A 13,939-nucleotide genomic window follows, 5' to 3' on the forward strand; every position below is an offset into this window, starting at 1 on the left:
CTACATACAATCCACCCTCCCAATTTCCCACAGTAGTAAACGTGGCAGGCCTGAAGATCCAACAAAAAAGATGGCTTCCAGGTCTGACAAGGAGCTCCCTGACTGGAGGTTTTCAAGAAGAAGAAGCTTCTGGAACTGCAATTCCAGAAAGGTCCAAAATTATGAGAAACCCACTTCTTCCTGCGCACGCTGATCTTCCTCATCTATCAATTGGCAGGCTTAAATCCAGGAAGCCCTCTCTGGCACTCGCTCAACAATTGTCTAACAACTTTGACGTCAACACACAGTGGAAAGCCAAATGGACTGCTGAATGCCCAGATACAGGCAGTTATGTAGATGACCCTACACAAAAGGTGCCACCTTCCTCACCAGCATTGGTCAACTCTGAAAAGGATCCCTACCTGTTCTGCCCCAGCTACGGACCCCAAAGAACGCAGCACACATAAACTCTATACAAAGCTTATTTTACTCAAATAACTGTGTCTTTATCAACCAAAAAGCTGTTAATAAACTGTCTTAACAGCCTACCAGAATTCTAAGATAAGGTAATCACAGTCTTACTAGAGTTGGCAGAAAGCCCAGAAACAATTTTGCAGAGAATCCAGACGCGAAGGAGATTGAACTAAAGTTGTTCCCTGCAAATTGCTTCAGTCGGCATTCCTCCTTAAATAGGCTAAGGGAGTGGCCAATTAGCCCCAAGCCTTACTCTCGAGGAGACCTCCTCCTGAGGAGCCACTCCTGCCTTTTGGCAGCTCTGCGCGCCCGTGCATCGAGAAGAGGCTCCTCCTCTTCATCCTCTTCACCCATGGAAGCTTCTGGAGGTTCTGAAGGCCCTGGCTGAATCCCTGCCTCTGGCATCACATCTTCTCCAGCCTCCTCACTGTCCAACTCAAGCGCCAACTGCACAGGCTGCTGGAGCAGCACCACACCAGCCTCCTTGTTGTTGGAATCAGCTACAATCTGCACAGGCCGCTGACGGGCCACAACTCCTACCCAACATGGTGTCTGCCAGGACTCATTGTTTACGTGGGATCTCATCTCTACCCCTCAGTGTGACTGTGGCGCTCCTCAACAAAATATCCACCACATTGTGTCCGAATGTCCATCAAGAGCTTACACTGGCCCAATGACTGATTTTTTTTTTAACATAGACCACCCTGTCCTTGAATGGCTGGGAGAACTGGACATTAACATTTGAACTGCTATAAGTCCATATATTTGCCATATGCTAAATAAATAAATTTGAATAAAGAAATTGGAGAACCATTTGTCTGGGGTAGTATAGGGCAGTGGTTCCCCCAATCTTTTGGATCTTACCAGGGACCGGTTCTGCGGAAAACAGTTTTTCCAACCAATATACAGTAGTGGACAAAATTGTGGAAACCTTTTGGGAAAAATGTATTTTCTAAAACTAGTTAATAACACCACTTTTTTTGGGAGTGGTACCATAAAATTCTATATCAATGGAAAGATAATTTAATCAAGATTGTAATGCAGTAACTTTTATGAAGGATTTGCTGTTAGAATAGCAGTTACAGTATACGGAAGAAAAGTGAAACACATAGAAAAAATGAGATATACAACAATTATCACCATGTCAGTTAATCCTTAGTTGGGTAACCTTTAGCATGAATTACGGCCTTACAACGTCTTCCCATGGAGTGAACCAAGACTTTTAGTTCTGCAGCTTTTTATAACGTGAAACCAAGATTGAATGATAGCTTCTATTAACTGGGTTTTATTGCTGGGTCGCTTCTGACTAACAAGTTTCTTTATTCGGCTCCCTAGATTTCCAATTGGGTTAAGATCTGGGCTATTCCCAGGCCTTTCCAGCAGTGGAATAGGATTATCTTGAAACTCCAAAAAAAAAAAAGTGGTGTTATTAGCCATCAAACCTCAAAAATACACTTTTCCCAAAAGATTTCCACAATTTTGGCCACTACTGTAGTTAGTCCTCAACTTACGACTCCCATTCAGCCCAAAATTTCTGTTGCTAAGCGAGACCGTGGCGAAGGGAGTTTTGTTGCACTTTACAAACTTTCTAGGCACCGTTCTTAAGTGAATCACTGCAGGTGTTTTTTTTTTTTTTTTAAATTTGATTTATATGCCGCCCTTCTCCGGAGACTCAGGGAGACTCCGGAGACTTACAATGCGTTAAGCAATAGCCTTCATACTTTTGTATATTTATACAAAGTCAGTTTATTGCCCCCACAATCTGGGTCCTCATTTTACCTACCTTAGAAAGGATGGAAGGCTGAGTCAACCTTGAGCCTGGTGAGATTTGAACTTGCAGTAATTGCAGACAGCTGGTGTTAAATTACAGTGCTTAGTCTGCAGAGCTATCCAGGTGTTAAATTAGTAACCCGGTTGTTAAGCGAAACTGGCTTCCTCATTGACTTTGCTGGTCAAAGGTCACAAAAGGGGATCACCCCGGGACACTGCAACAGTCATAAAGACATGCCAGTTGCCAATCGTCTGAGTTCTGATCATATGACCACAGAGGTATTGCAATGGTCGTAAGTCTGAAAAACAGACCCAAATAACTTTTTTTTAGTGCCAATTGTAACTTTGAACGGTCACTAAACGAATGGTTGTAAGTCGAGAATTACCTGTACTGGAATTTTGATCACGTGACCTTGGACATGTTGCTAGAATCATAAGTGCGAGGACCGGTTAAATTCCATTTTTTCAGTGCCATTGTAACTTTGAACAGTTGCTAACTGATGGTTCTTAAGTTGAGGAGTACTGACACTATTAGCAGCCTAGGAGATGTCCCTGCTCTTGTCAGACCTCTGACTTTCATTTGTGCACCTGGGTGTTTTTTGCGGGGGTGGGGGGTCACTCACCTAGTCGCCGGCGCGCTTCCTGGTCTTGCAAAAGTAAGAAAGGAGCTGGTCCTTCCGGTGTGGAAACGTGAAACTGGAGGAAGGCTTTTTCATGCTCGGGAAAATCCACCTCGGACGTGCCTGCAGAAATAGAGAAGGTAGGAAGAAGGGATGGAGAGTTGCTGGACCTTTCTTGGCTTAGACCAGTGTTTCTCAACCTTGGTAGCTTGAAGATGGGTGGACTTCAACTCCCAGAATCCCCCAGCCAGCAGCGCTGGCTGGGGGATTCTGGGAGTTGAAGTCCACCCATCTTCAAGCTTCCAAGGTTGAGAAACACTGGTTTAGACCAAGGTGGGGAACCATGGCCCTTTTATGACCTGTGGACTTCAACTCCCAGAATTCCTGAGCCAACATGGACCTGTGGACTTCAACTCCCAGAATTCCTGAGCCGGCATGGACCTGTGGACTTCAACTCCCAGAATTCCTGAGCCGGCATGGACCTGTGGACTTCAACTCCCAGAATTCCTGAGCCGGCATGGACCTGTGGACTTCAACTCCCAGAATTCCTGAGCCGGCATGGACCTGTGGACTTCAACTCCCAGAATTCCTGAGCCGGCATGGACCTGTGGACTTCAACTCCCAGAATTCCTGAGCCAGTCATGTTGGCTTGGGAATTCTGGGAGTTGAAGTCCACAAGTCATAAAGGGACCATCGTTTCCCCACCTTTGGCTTTGATCGGGGTGAAATCCAGCAGGTTCTGACAGGTTCTGGAGAACCGGTAGAGGAAATTTTGAGCAGTTCGGAGAATTGGCAAATGCCACCTCTGGGTGGGGTGGGAATGGGGATTTTGCAGTATCCTTCCCCTGCCACGCCCACCAAGCCACACCTCACCCACCAAGCCATGCCCACAGAACCAGTAGTAAAAAAAATTGGAAGGGAGGAGGGGAGAAGTGGGAGGGAGGAAGGAAGATGAGTAGGGGAAGGGAAGGGAAGAAGAGACGAAGGCAGGGAGGGAAGGGAGAAGTGGGAGAGAGAAAGGAAAAAAGGCAGGAGAGAAGGGGAGAGAGGGAGGGAAGAGAGAAGGGAGGAAGAAAAGAAGAAAGATGAGAAGGGGAAGGGAAGAAAGAAGAGAGGGAGGAAGGAAAGAAGGAGGAAGGAAGGAAAAAAGGTAAGAAGGAAGGAAAGGAAGGAGGGAGGAAGGAAGGGAGGAAAAAAGGAAAAAACAGAGGCTTCACCGTATAACATGGCTGCTCTACATACAGCTCAGATCTGTTCCCTCCCTACATAATTCCTCCCCTCCCTTCTCCCCCTCCTCAGACAGTCCTCCGTGAGAACAAGAGAAGCTCTTGGCAGCCGTGGTTACTCACAGGGGCAGTCGCAAAGGGCAACTGCAGCGTAGTAGTGCGAGAGGGCCTTGAAGTGCTCGGCTTTGACGTGCACCATGGAGGTCCAGGAGAAAGGCACGTAGTCCTTGACGTGGGGCTGGGCCATGGTCTGGTGCACCAAGGAGTAGACCTCTTCCACCTGGGGAGGGAAAGAGAGGGCAAGCTGAAGACGGGAAGTCCAAGGAGGCAAGCAAGGAAGAGGACAGTGTCCCTCGGTGGCCACCAGAAGAACATCTGGCTTGGCGGATTCCATAGCATGGTGCGGGTTCGCGATGGTGGTGAACTTCTGTAGCTCGGGGTGGAGGTTGGGTCACCTCAGGTGAGGGTCACTGGGAGGGGAAGTGACGGATGGGGAGGGGTTACGTGGGTTGGCCCTCCACACGCAATTCCATCAACAGACCCATCGAACTTCAACCAGCCTATGAACCCCTCAGCGTCCAAATCCACTGCACAGCCAACCAGAGACAGCATTGACCTTCAACCAACTCTTCAACCAACACTTCACCTGCCAGTGACCTTCACCTGATGTGACCTTCCCTCACAAGACCCTCACCTGACATGACCCACATCTGACCTATCACAAGGCCTTCACCTGATGTGACCCTCACTTGGCCCATCACAAGGCCCATTGCAAGACCCTCCCTTGATGCAACCCACATCTGACCCATCACAAGACCCTCACCTGACATGACCGTCACCTGACTCATCACAAGATCTTCACCTGACATAACTCTCACCTGATGTGACCCTCACCTGACCCATCACAAGACCTTCCCCTGATGCAACCCCCATTCAAGACCCTCACCTGAAGTGACCCACACCTGACCCATCACAAGACTCTCACCTGATATGAACCTCACCTGATGTGACCCTCACCTGGCCCATCACAAGGCCCATCGCAAGACCCTCCCTTGATGCAACCCACATCTGATCCATCACAAGACCCTCACCTGACATGACCCTCACTTGCTATGACCCTCATCTGACCCATCACAAGATCTTCACCTGACATAACCCATACCTGATGTAACCCTCACCTGACCCATCATGACCCTCACCTGATGTGACCTTCACCTGACCCATCACAAGACCTTCCCCCATTCACGACCCTCACCTGAAGTGACCCACACCTGAACCATCTCAAGACTCTCCCTTGAGGCAACCACACCTGACTCATCACAAGACTCTCACCTGACATGAACCTCACCTGATGTGACCATCATCTGACCCATCACAAGATTCTCACCTGATGCAACCTTCACCTGATGTGACTTCCCCATCACAAGATCCTCCCCAGACATGAACCGCACCTGATGTGACCATCACCTGACCCATCATGACCCTCACTTGACATGACCCACACCTAACCCACTACAAGGCCCTCACCTGATGTGAACGTCACCTGACATGACCTCTCCATCACAAGACCTGTTAGGAAATGAGTATTACCTAACTTGTTGGGTTGGCAATATATAAACCATCAATATAACTTTAAGACTGCTGTATTGCATCATACTGTGTCCTGATTGGTTAGCTCTGTAGCCAATGTCCTTAAGAGGGAGCTAGAAACATGGTTTGTTTCTCTTTGCTGAACTTGCTCTCTGATATCTCTGTATGCTACTGTCTGCAAATCCAGAAGAACTGTTTACTGTGAATGACTACGGCGACTGGTAAGAAGACTTAGTTATTGGATTATCCCTGGACTGTCGTTTTGCTATCTCCTGCTTTATATGTGTATGACCTGGACTGTTTAGTGGATTGTGCCTTACTATTTCCTGAAAGTAAACACAACTCAGCGTATCTGTGTGTTGACTGTGTTTATTTGTAACTACTCTCAATCGCTTTCATGTGCACACCCTTGCTACTCAAGGGTTACTCTGCGAATTCCTTAATGAAACCTACTGGCCCACACGAAGCCCCTATCAGCAGAAGAACACCAACACTGACATCCCCTCAACTCTGCTGAAGACGTTACCTAGCCAGGTAACGAAACGTTCGGAAACCCACCCACAAGCTTGGAGAAGGAAGCTTCTTCCCCCTCTCACTGGGCCTGGTCCCCTCTGGTGGGACTCAGGAGGCCTCCGTTCCCTCTTGCCCCCGTCCTCCGATTCCCTACCCGGGCTGCTTCCTGGGCGAGCTGCAGGTAGACGAGGAAGTCGCTCTGGGCTCCCAGCAGGAGAACCTTCTCGAAGACGCATTCCTGCACCTGGGAGATCATCAGGCGGACCAGCATGTTGAGGGAGGGGCTGCTCATGTCGAGGCTGGGGGCGTTGGAGAAGTTCTCCTTCAGGTAGTTGAAGGCGCCTGCAAAAGGAGAGGCCGGAGGAGATCCTCCACTTACGACCGCAGCTGAGCCCAAAATTTCTGTTGCTAAGCGGGACAGTTGTTACGTGAGTTGTGTCCCGTTTTGCGACCTTTCTTGCCATGGTTGTTAAGTGAATCCCTGCAGTGGCTAAGTTAGTCACGCGGCTGTAATGCGAATTCCGGTTTCCCCATCGGCTTTGCTCGTCGGAAGGTCGTAAAAGGGGGGTCACGTGATTTGCAAGGGGGGGGGGGCAATGCAACAGGCACAAATACAGGCCAGTTTCCAAGCATGTCGCTTTCGATCACATGACCATCGGGAGGCTGCAACGGTTGTAAATGTGAAAAACGGTCCTAAGTTACATTTTTCAGGGCTGTTGCAACTTTGAACGGACACTAAATGAATGGTTGTAAGTCAAAGACCATCCGCTCTCAACTGTTGCCCCATCAAAGGACAGTCGATGCTGTTGAACTCAGCGGTGAAATCCAGCTGGATCTATCCGGGTCGCGCGAACCGGTAGCGCCGGTGGTGGGAGGCCCCGCCCACCCGCCGGGATGTCATTACGTCCTGTTTTTGACCCTCTGCGCATGCACAGAAGAGGCGTGCGCGCTCCCATTCAAGAACCCGGTAGCGAAGGTAAGAGGATTTCACCGCTGGTTGAACTCAATAGGATTTAGCCTTGAGGAGCCAAGCAAAGAATTACTGTCAAGTTTGTGTGTGATTTGTTTTACAGTTCAGGAGGCAAATTTCTAGGAAAAATTGGCAGAAAGGAAGGAAGGAAGATGAGAAGGGGGAAGGAAGGAAGGGAGGGAGGGAGAGAATGGGGAGGGAGGGAGGAAGGAAGATGAGAAGGGGAAGGAAGGAAGGAAGAAAGGAAGGGAGGTAGAGAATGGAGAGAGAGGGAGGAAGGAAGATAAGAAGGGGAAGGAAGGGGAAGGGAGGGAGGGAGAGAATGGGGAAGAAGAGAAGAAGGGAGATGAGAAGGGGAAGGAAGGAAGGGAGGGACAGAATGGAGAGGGAGGAAGGAAGGGAAGAAGGAAAGAAGGGAGAAAGGGAAGAAGAGAATGAGGAAGGAGGGAGGAAGATGAGAAGGGGAGGGAGGGAGAGAATGGAGAGAGAGGGAGGAAGGAAGGAAGATAAGAAGGGGAAGGAAGAGAGGAAAGGAGGGAGGGAGAGAATGGGGAAGAAGGAAGATGAGAAGGGGAAGGAAGGGAGAAAGAAAGGGAGATGTGAAGGGAGGGAGAGAGAAAATGGGGAGGGAGGAAAAAAGGGAGGATGAGAAGGGGAAGGAAGGGAAGAAGGGAGGGAGGGAGAGAATGGTGAGGGAGGAAGGAAGGGAGGGATATGAGACGGGAAAGGGAAGGATTTGAATTCGCACCATGGGTTAAATTAAGCTGTACTGAGTCTGGGGGATTTGCAGTCTAGTGGGGAACCCCACCAGTCTTAGCAGAGGAGTATGCAAACTTGACTACTTTACGACTTGTGGACTTCAACTCCCAGAATTCCAAAATCGGCAAGGGAACTCTGGGAATTGAAGTCTACAAGTCATAAAGCTCCCAAGTTTGGAAACCTCCATTATCTTAGCCGATTGGGGAAAATCAGGAAATTTTATTCAGCTACGGAAATGGTTTATTTCTAGGGCGCAAGGAGTTGCCCTTGGCAACTGGCATGTATTCTGTTCTGTTCCCTTAACAAAACCTCGCTTAACAACAGAAATTCTGCTCCCAATGTTGGTCGTAAGTAGAGGACGACCTGCATATATGAAGGTCGAGCTGCGTCCTGCTAATCTTGGCGTGGAATAACGTGTTTGTATGAATCCGAACCTCAACACTATCTAACTCCCCACTCCCAATTGGAAGGAGCTAAGGAGGTTTCGCCCAAGTCAACGTACCCGATGCCCTTTGGAAGGCTTCGATGGCGCAGTCCACCCCCTGCAAAGTGGTACGGTCCTGGCGCGCGCCGATCTGGGTGTGCAAGGCTCCGATATTAAAAAGCACGCTTCCTTTCTCGAAAGCGAGGGCCCGCTGGTGAGAGGGCACTCCCGTCAGCGAATCGTACCTGGGAAGAAGAGCGGAGCGGTAAGACAAAGGAGATGGAGACTACAACGGGGTTAGCCAAGAAAGGAGAACGTTTGGCAGGTCGGGGGTTGAACTGTGGGGGTCTTTGGTGCTCCCTGAGCGGAGTGGTTTTGTTGCAGACGTTTCATGACCCAACTAGAGAACATCATCAGTGCTAGAGGGAGTGGGGTGTGCGGAGAGGAAGAGGAGGAGGAGGAGGACTGTGGGGTCCACAGTTCTCTCTATGCTTGGTGGTTTTCTTGCAGACGTTTCGTTACTCAATGTTGTGGTCCGCCAGCAGCCTGTGGAGCTAGCAGCAGAGTTGGACAGTGTTGTGGCCCGCCAGCGGCCTGCGTGGATCATGGCTGATCTCGACGACGAGGAGGCTGGTGTGGTGTCACGCCAGCATCCTGCACAGCCAGCGCTCGCGTCGGACAGCGAGGAAGCTGAAGAGGATGTGGTGCCAGAGGCAGAGACTCAGCCGGGGCCTTCAGAACCTCCAGAGGCTCCTTCCAGTGAAGAGAGTGAAGTGGAGGAGCCTCTCCTCAATGCTCGAGCATGCAGGGCTGCCAAAAGGCAGGAGTGGCTACTCAGGAGGAGGAGGTCTCCTCGAGAGTAAGGCTTGAGGATAACTGGCCACTCCCTTAGCCTATTTAAGTCACATGCCGTTAGTAAGTTTCTTGCTGGAAACAACTTGTAATTATCATCAGAGCATTTTTGGAAAAGTCTTATCTTGCTTTCTGGGCTGGTTGCCAACTTTGGTTTATTCTTGCTACTTAATAAATTTGATAAGGACTGTTGGTGTGTGTCTATATCCTTGGAAATCCGGAGCTGGGGCAGAACAGACAGTGAGGAGACTGGAGAGGACAAATGGGCCAGTCCTGGAGTCTGGGGAGGGCTCGGACAAGGGCTCTGTGTTGGAGGCAGAGAAAGGGCCATCTGGGAGGTACGTGCTGCCTCCGGAGCTTCCAGAGTCGGACCTCAGCGAGGCAGAGGAACAGGGGGAGCCTGTTCCCAGTGCGCGCATGCGCAGAGCTGCCAGAAGGCAAGAACAGTTAAAACAAAAGGGACAACTCAGGAGTAAGGCTTGGAGATGATTGGCCCCTCCCATAAGGCTTAAAAGAGGAGCAAAGGCACGTAGGCCTTTGCAGGGAGCAACTTTGTTCATTCTGTGCAGTTTAAAGTCTGAAGCTCTGTTTGATTCTGGACTTCGTGTGGCTTTGCCAAGTAGGTCTTTGGCACCATGTCAAGGGAGATAAAGGTAGGTGATTAACCCCAAAAGGACTTTTTGTAACTAATTGGGACTCAGCTGCGAATGACCATAATTCACAGCTGTTGCAATAAAAGGTATTTGGAACTACTTGTGTATTTTAATGACTCAGGAAGCCGAGGTCACAACACCCAACTAGATAACATCATCAGTGTTACAAGAGAGGGGGAGGAGGAGGAGGAATGTGAGGTCCTGGATGATCTGAGCTTGCTTGTTTTCTTGCAGATGTTTCATTACCCTACTAGGTAACATTATCAGTGCAAGAAGGAACAGTGGTGTCTGGAGTGGAGGACTGTGAGGTCCTTGGTGCTCTCAGAGCTTGGTAGTTTTCTTGCAGATGTTTCATTACCCAACTAGGTAACCTCATCAGTGCTAGAAGGAAGGAGGTTGTACCCCAAAATAAGACCTCCCCTGATAATAAGCCCAATTGGGCTTTTGAGCACATGGCAATAGGGCCAAACACTTATTTCAAGGTTCAAAAAAATATAAGACAGGGTCTTATTTTCAGGGAAACACGGGAGAGAGAGAGAGAGAGGGAGGGAGGGAGGGAGGGAGGGAGGGAGGGAGGGAGGAAGGAAGGAAGGAAGGAAGGAAGGAAGGAAGGAAGAAAGAAAGAAAGATGATAGGGATAGATGATAGATAGATAGATAGATAGATAGATAGATAGATAGATAGATAGATAGATACCCTGTTCCCCCCAAAATAAGACATCCCCTGATAATAAGCCCAATTTTTGATCACATGGCCATAGGGCCAAACACTTATTTCAAGGTTCAAAAAAATATAAGACAGGGTCTTATTTTCGGGGAAACACGGGAGAGAGAGAGAGAGAGAGGGAGGGAGGGAGGGGGGGAGGGAGGAAGGAAGGAAGGAAGGAAGGAAGGAAGGAAGGAAGGAAGGAAGGAAGGAAGAAAGAAAGAAAGATGATAGGGATAGATGATAGATAGATAGATAGATAGATAGATAGATAGATAGATAGATAGATAGATACCCTGTTTCCCCCAAAATAAGACATCCCCTGATAATAAGCCCAATTTTTGATCACATGGCCATAGGGCCAAACACTTATTTCAAGGTTCAAAAAAATATAAGACAGGGTCTTATTTTCGGGGAAACACGGGAGAGAGAGAGAGAGAGAGAGAGAGAGAGAGAGGGAGGGAGGGAGGGAGGGAGGGAGGAAGGAAGGAAGAAAGACGATAGGGATAGATGATAGATAGATAGATAGATAGATAGATAGATAGATAGATAGATAGATAGATAGATAGATAGATAGATACCCTGTTCCCCCCAAAATAAGACATCCCCTGATAATAAGCCCAATTTTTGAGCACATGGCAATAGGGCCAAACACTTATTTCAAGGTTCAAAAAAATACAAGACAGGGTCTTATTTTCGGGGAAACATGGAAGAGAGGAAGAGGAGGAGAGGAGGAGGAGGAGGAGAAGGAGGACGACTGAAGGGTCCTTGGTGCTTTCTGAGCTTGGAGGTTTTCTTACAGACATTTCATGACCCAACTAGGTAATATTGTCAGTCCTGGAATGTGTAAACCCCCCTCTCCCTTCTAGCACTGATCATGTTCCCTAGTCAGGTCACGAAACGTTTGCAAGAAATCCACCCAGCTCAGAGAGCATCAAGGACTCCACAATTCAAACCCGAGCTGCCAACTTTCTCTTCTCTCGATTCTCTCAAGGCAACTGTGGCAAAGGCCCCACTGACCAGTGGAAGAAAAGTCCCAGATTCTGATGGGGCGAGAAGAAACGGTTGTCGAGGAAGTAGAGCTGGCTGTAATATTCCATCAGGAGTTCAAGACCCGCCTTGTTCCGGCTGGGTGCCCGCATGGCCTGTTGGGGACACAAGATGGGAGAAAGGCAAAGAGCTATGAATAACAGAATAACAGAGTCGGAAGGGGCCTTCGAGGTCATCCAGTCCAACCCTCTGCTCAAGCAGGAGACCCTATCCCATTGGTTGTCCAATCTCTTCTTAAAAACTTTCAGTGTTGGGAGCATTCTGGAGGCCAGTAGTTCCACTGGTTAATTGTTCTGTCAATGGGGATACAGAATAACAGAGTAACAGAATTGGAAGGGGCCTTCGGGGATCATCTAGTCTAACCCCATGCTCAAGCAGGAGATCCAGTCCCGTTTTGGAAAAACTGGTTGTCCAATCTCTTCTTCAAAGCCTCCAGTGATGGAGCACCAGGTTGCCTTCCAAAGGAGATGCCCTACCTTGGCACAGGTAAGAACTCCAGATTCAGCCTCCGGCTCAAAGGACAGGTACAGTCCTCGACTTATGGCCACAACTGGGATTGATAAGGCTAGGCAAGGCGGCGGCTAAGCGAACTGCGCCCCCTTTTACAACCTGTTTTTCAACACCGTCGTTAAGGGAATCGGGTGCAGTCGTTCAGCCACTCATGCCGTCCTTAAGCGAACCAAGCTCCCCGACTGACTTGGGATGCTAGAAGGTCACAAATGGGGAACAACTTGCAAGCGGCTAAATTTTGACCACACAATCTTGGGGAATGCTGCGATGACGGTAAGAGATGCGAAAACGGGTACAGGTATTCCTCGACTTACGACCGTTCATTTAGTGACCGTTCGAAGTTACAACGGCATTGAAAAAAGGGGACTTATGACCTTTTCGCACTTATGACCGTTGCGGCAAACCCCATGGTCACGGGATTTACATTCGGATGCTTGGCAACTGACTCACATTGATGACTGTCGCCGTATTCAGAAGTCATTTGGCGACCTTCCAACAAGCCAAGTCCACGGGGAAAGCCAGATTCACTTAGCAACCGTGTTACTCGTTTAAGAACCGCACTGAACCAACGCGGCAAGGAAAGTCGTAAAATGGGGCAAATTCACTTCACCAATTTTTCACTCCGCGACATAAATTTTGGGCTCAACTGCGGTCGTAAGATGAGGACTGCCCGCAGTAAGTCACTTTTGAAGGGTCGCTGTGACTTCGAACGGTTGCTAACTATGGTTGTAAGTGGAGGCCTTACCTTAGTGACAAACTAGAGGTGTTTGGCGATAAGTATGCCAACATCTGGAAGGTGCAGGGGAGGCATTGCAACTGAAATTCTCGAGTTTCCATTGCGATGCCACACCTGCCATCTTGCAAACTTGTGTCCCCCATGCAACACACACACACACACAGAGGGAGGGAGGGAGAGAGGGAGAGAGAGAGAGAGACCAGATGCCTTTGGCAATACGTATGTGAACATCTGGAAGGTGCAGGGGAGACATTACAACTGAAATTCTTGAGTTTCCATTGCGATGCCACACCTGCCATCTTGCAAACTTGTGTCCCCCATGCAACACACACACACACACAGAGGGAGGGAGGGAGAGAGGGAGAGAGAGAGAGAGAGAGACAGAGAGACAGATGGAGAGAGAGACAGAGAGAGAGAGACCAGATGCCTTTGCCAATAAATATGTGACTATCTGGAAGGTGCAGGGGAGGCATTACAACTGAAATTCTTGAGTTTCCATTGCGATGCCACACCTGCCATCTTGCAAACTTGTGTCCCCCATGCAACACACACCACACACACAGAGGGAGGGAGGGAGGGAGGGAGGGAGGGAGGGAGGGAGAGAGAGAGAGAGAGAGAGAGAGAGAGAGAGAGAGAGAGAGAGAGAGAGACCAGATGCCTTTGCCAATAAATATGTGACTATCTGGAAGGTGCAAGGGGAGGCATTGCAACTGAAATTCAGGAGTTTTCATTGTGATGCCACATCTGCCATCTTGCAAACTTGCCCCCCCTCCGCAACACACACACACACACCGCAGACCAGATGCCTTTTGCCCCCAAAGTTTTCTTGCTCAAAGATGACACACCTGGCGCAAATCCACAAGGGCTTTCAGCTCCTCCTTGTAAGAGTCTTCGTCTTCCTTGTAGTGTTCTTTAATGACGGCCTGGAATTGTGCACAAAATGAAAACACAGTTGTTGTTGTTGTTGTTAGCTCGTTTGCCTGAAATTCCCGCTTTCAAGGTCACTGTGAAATCAAGTCCTCGGCTTGCGAACAGAACTGAGTTTTCTGTTGTTCTGTGAGACGTTTATTACACACGTTTTGCCTAGTGGTGGGATTCAATTAATTTA

General features: G+C 49.0%; 1 protein-coding gene across 1 annotated transcript in view; it reads right to left on the minus strand.

The window, feature by feature from the left end:
* Window positions 1-13,939, minus strand: part of RHPN1 (rhophilin Rho GTPase binding protein 1) — a 51,908-nt gene that overhangs the window by 12,986 nt on the left and 24,983 nt on the right. Inside the window, exons 5-10 of the mRNA XM_070941948.1 lie at window positions 13,677-13,754; window positions 11,556-11,680; window positions 8,404-8,570; window positions 6,327-6,514; window positions 4,193-4,349; window positions 2,847-2,966 (exon numbers count right to left, since the gene is read on the minus strand). Coding sequence (XP_070798049.1) covers window positions 2,847-2,966; window positions 4,193-4,349; window positions 6,327-6,514; window positions 8,404-8,570; window positions 11,556-11,680; window positions 13,677-13,754 — 835 coding nt within the window. The remainder of the gene's footprint in view (window positions 1-2,846; window positions 2,967-4,192; window positions 4,350-6,326; window positions 6,515-8,403; window positions 8,571-11,555; window positions 11,681-13,676; window positions 13,755-13,939) is intronic.

This window comes from Pituophis catenifer, unplaced genomic scaffold (genome assembly GCF_029215685.1).
Source record: "Pituophis catenifer annectens isolate HBS135680 unplaced genomic scaffold, rPitCat1.0.hap2 SCAF_3, whole genome shotgun sequence".
NCBI lineage: Eukaryota > Metazoa > Chordata > Lepidosauria > Squamata > Colubridae > Pituophis > Pituophis catenifer.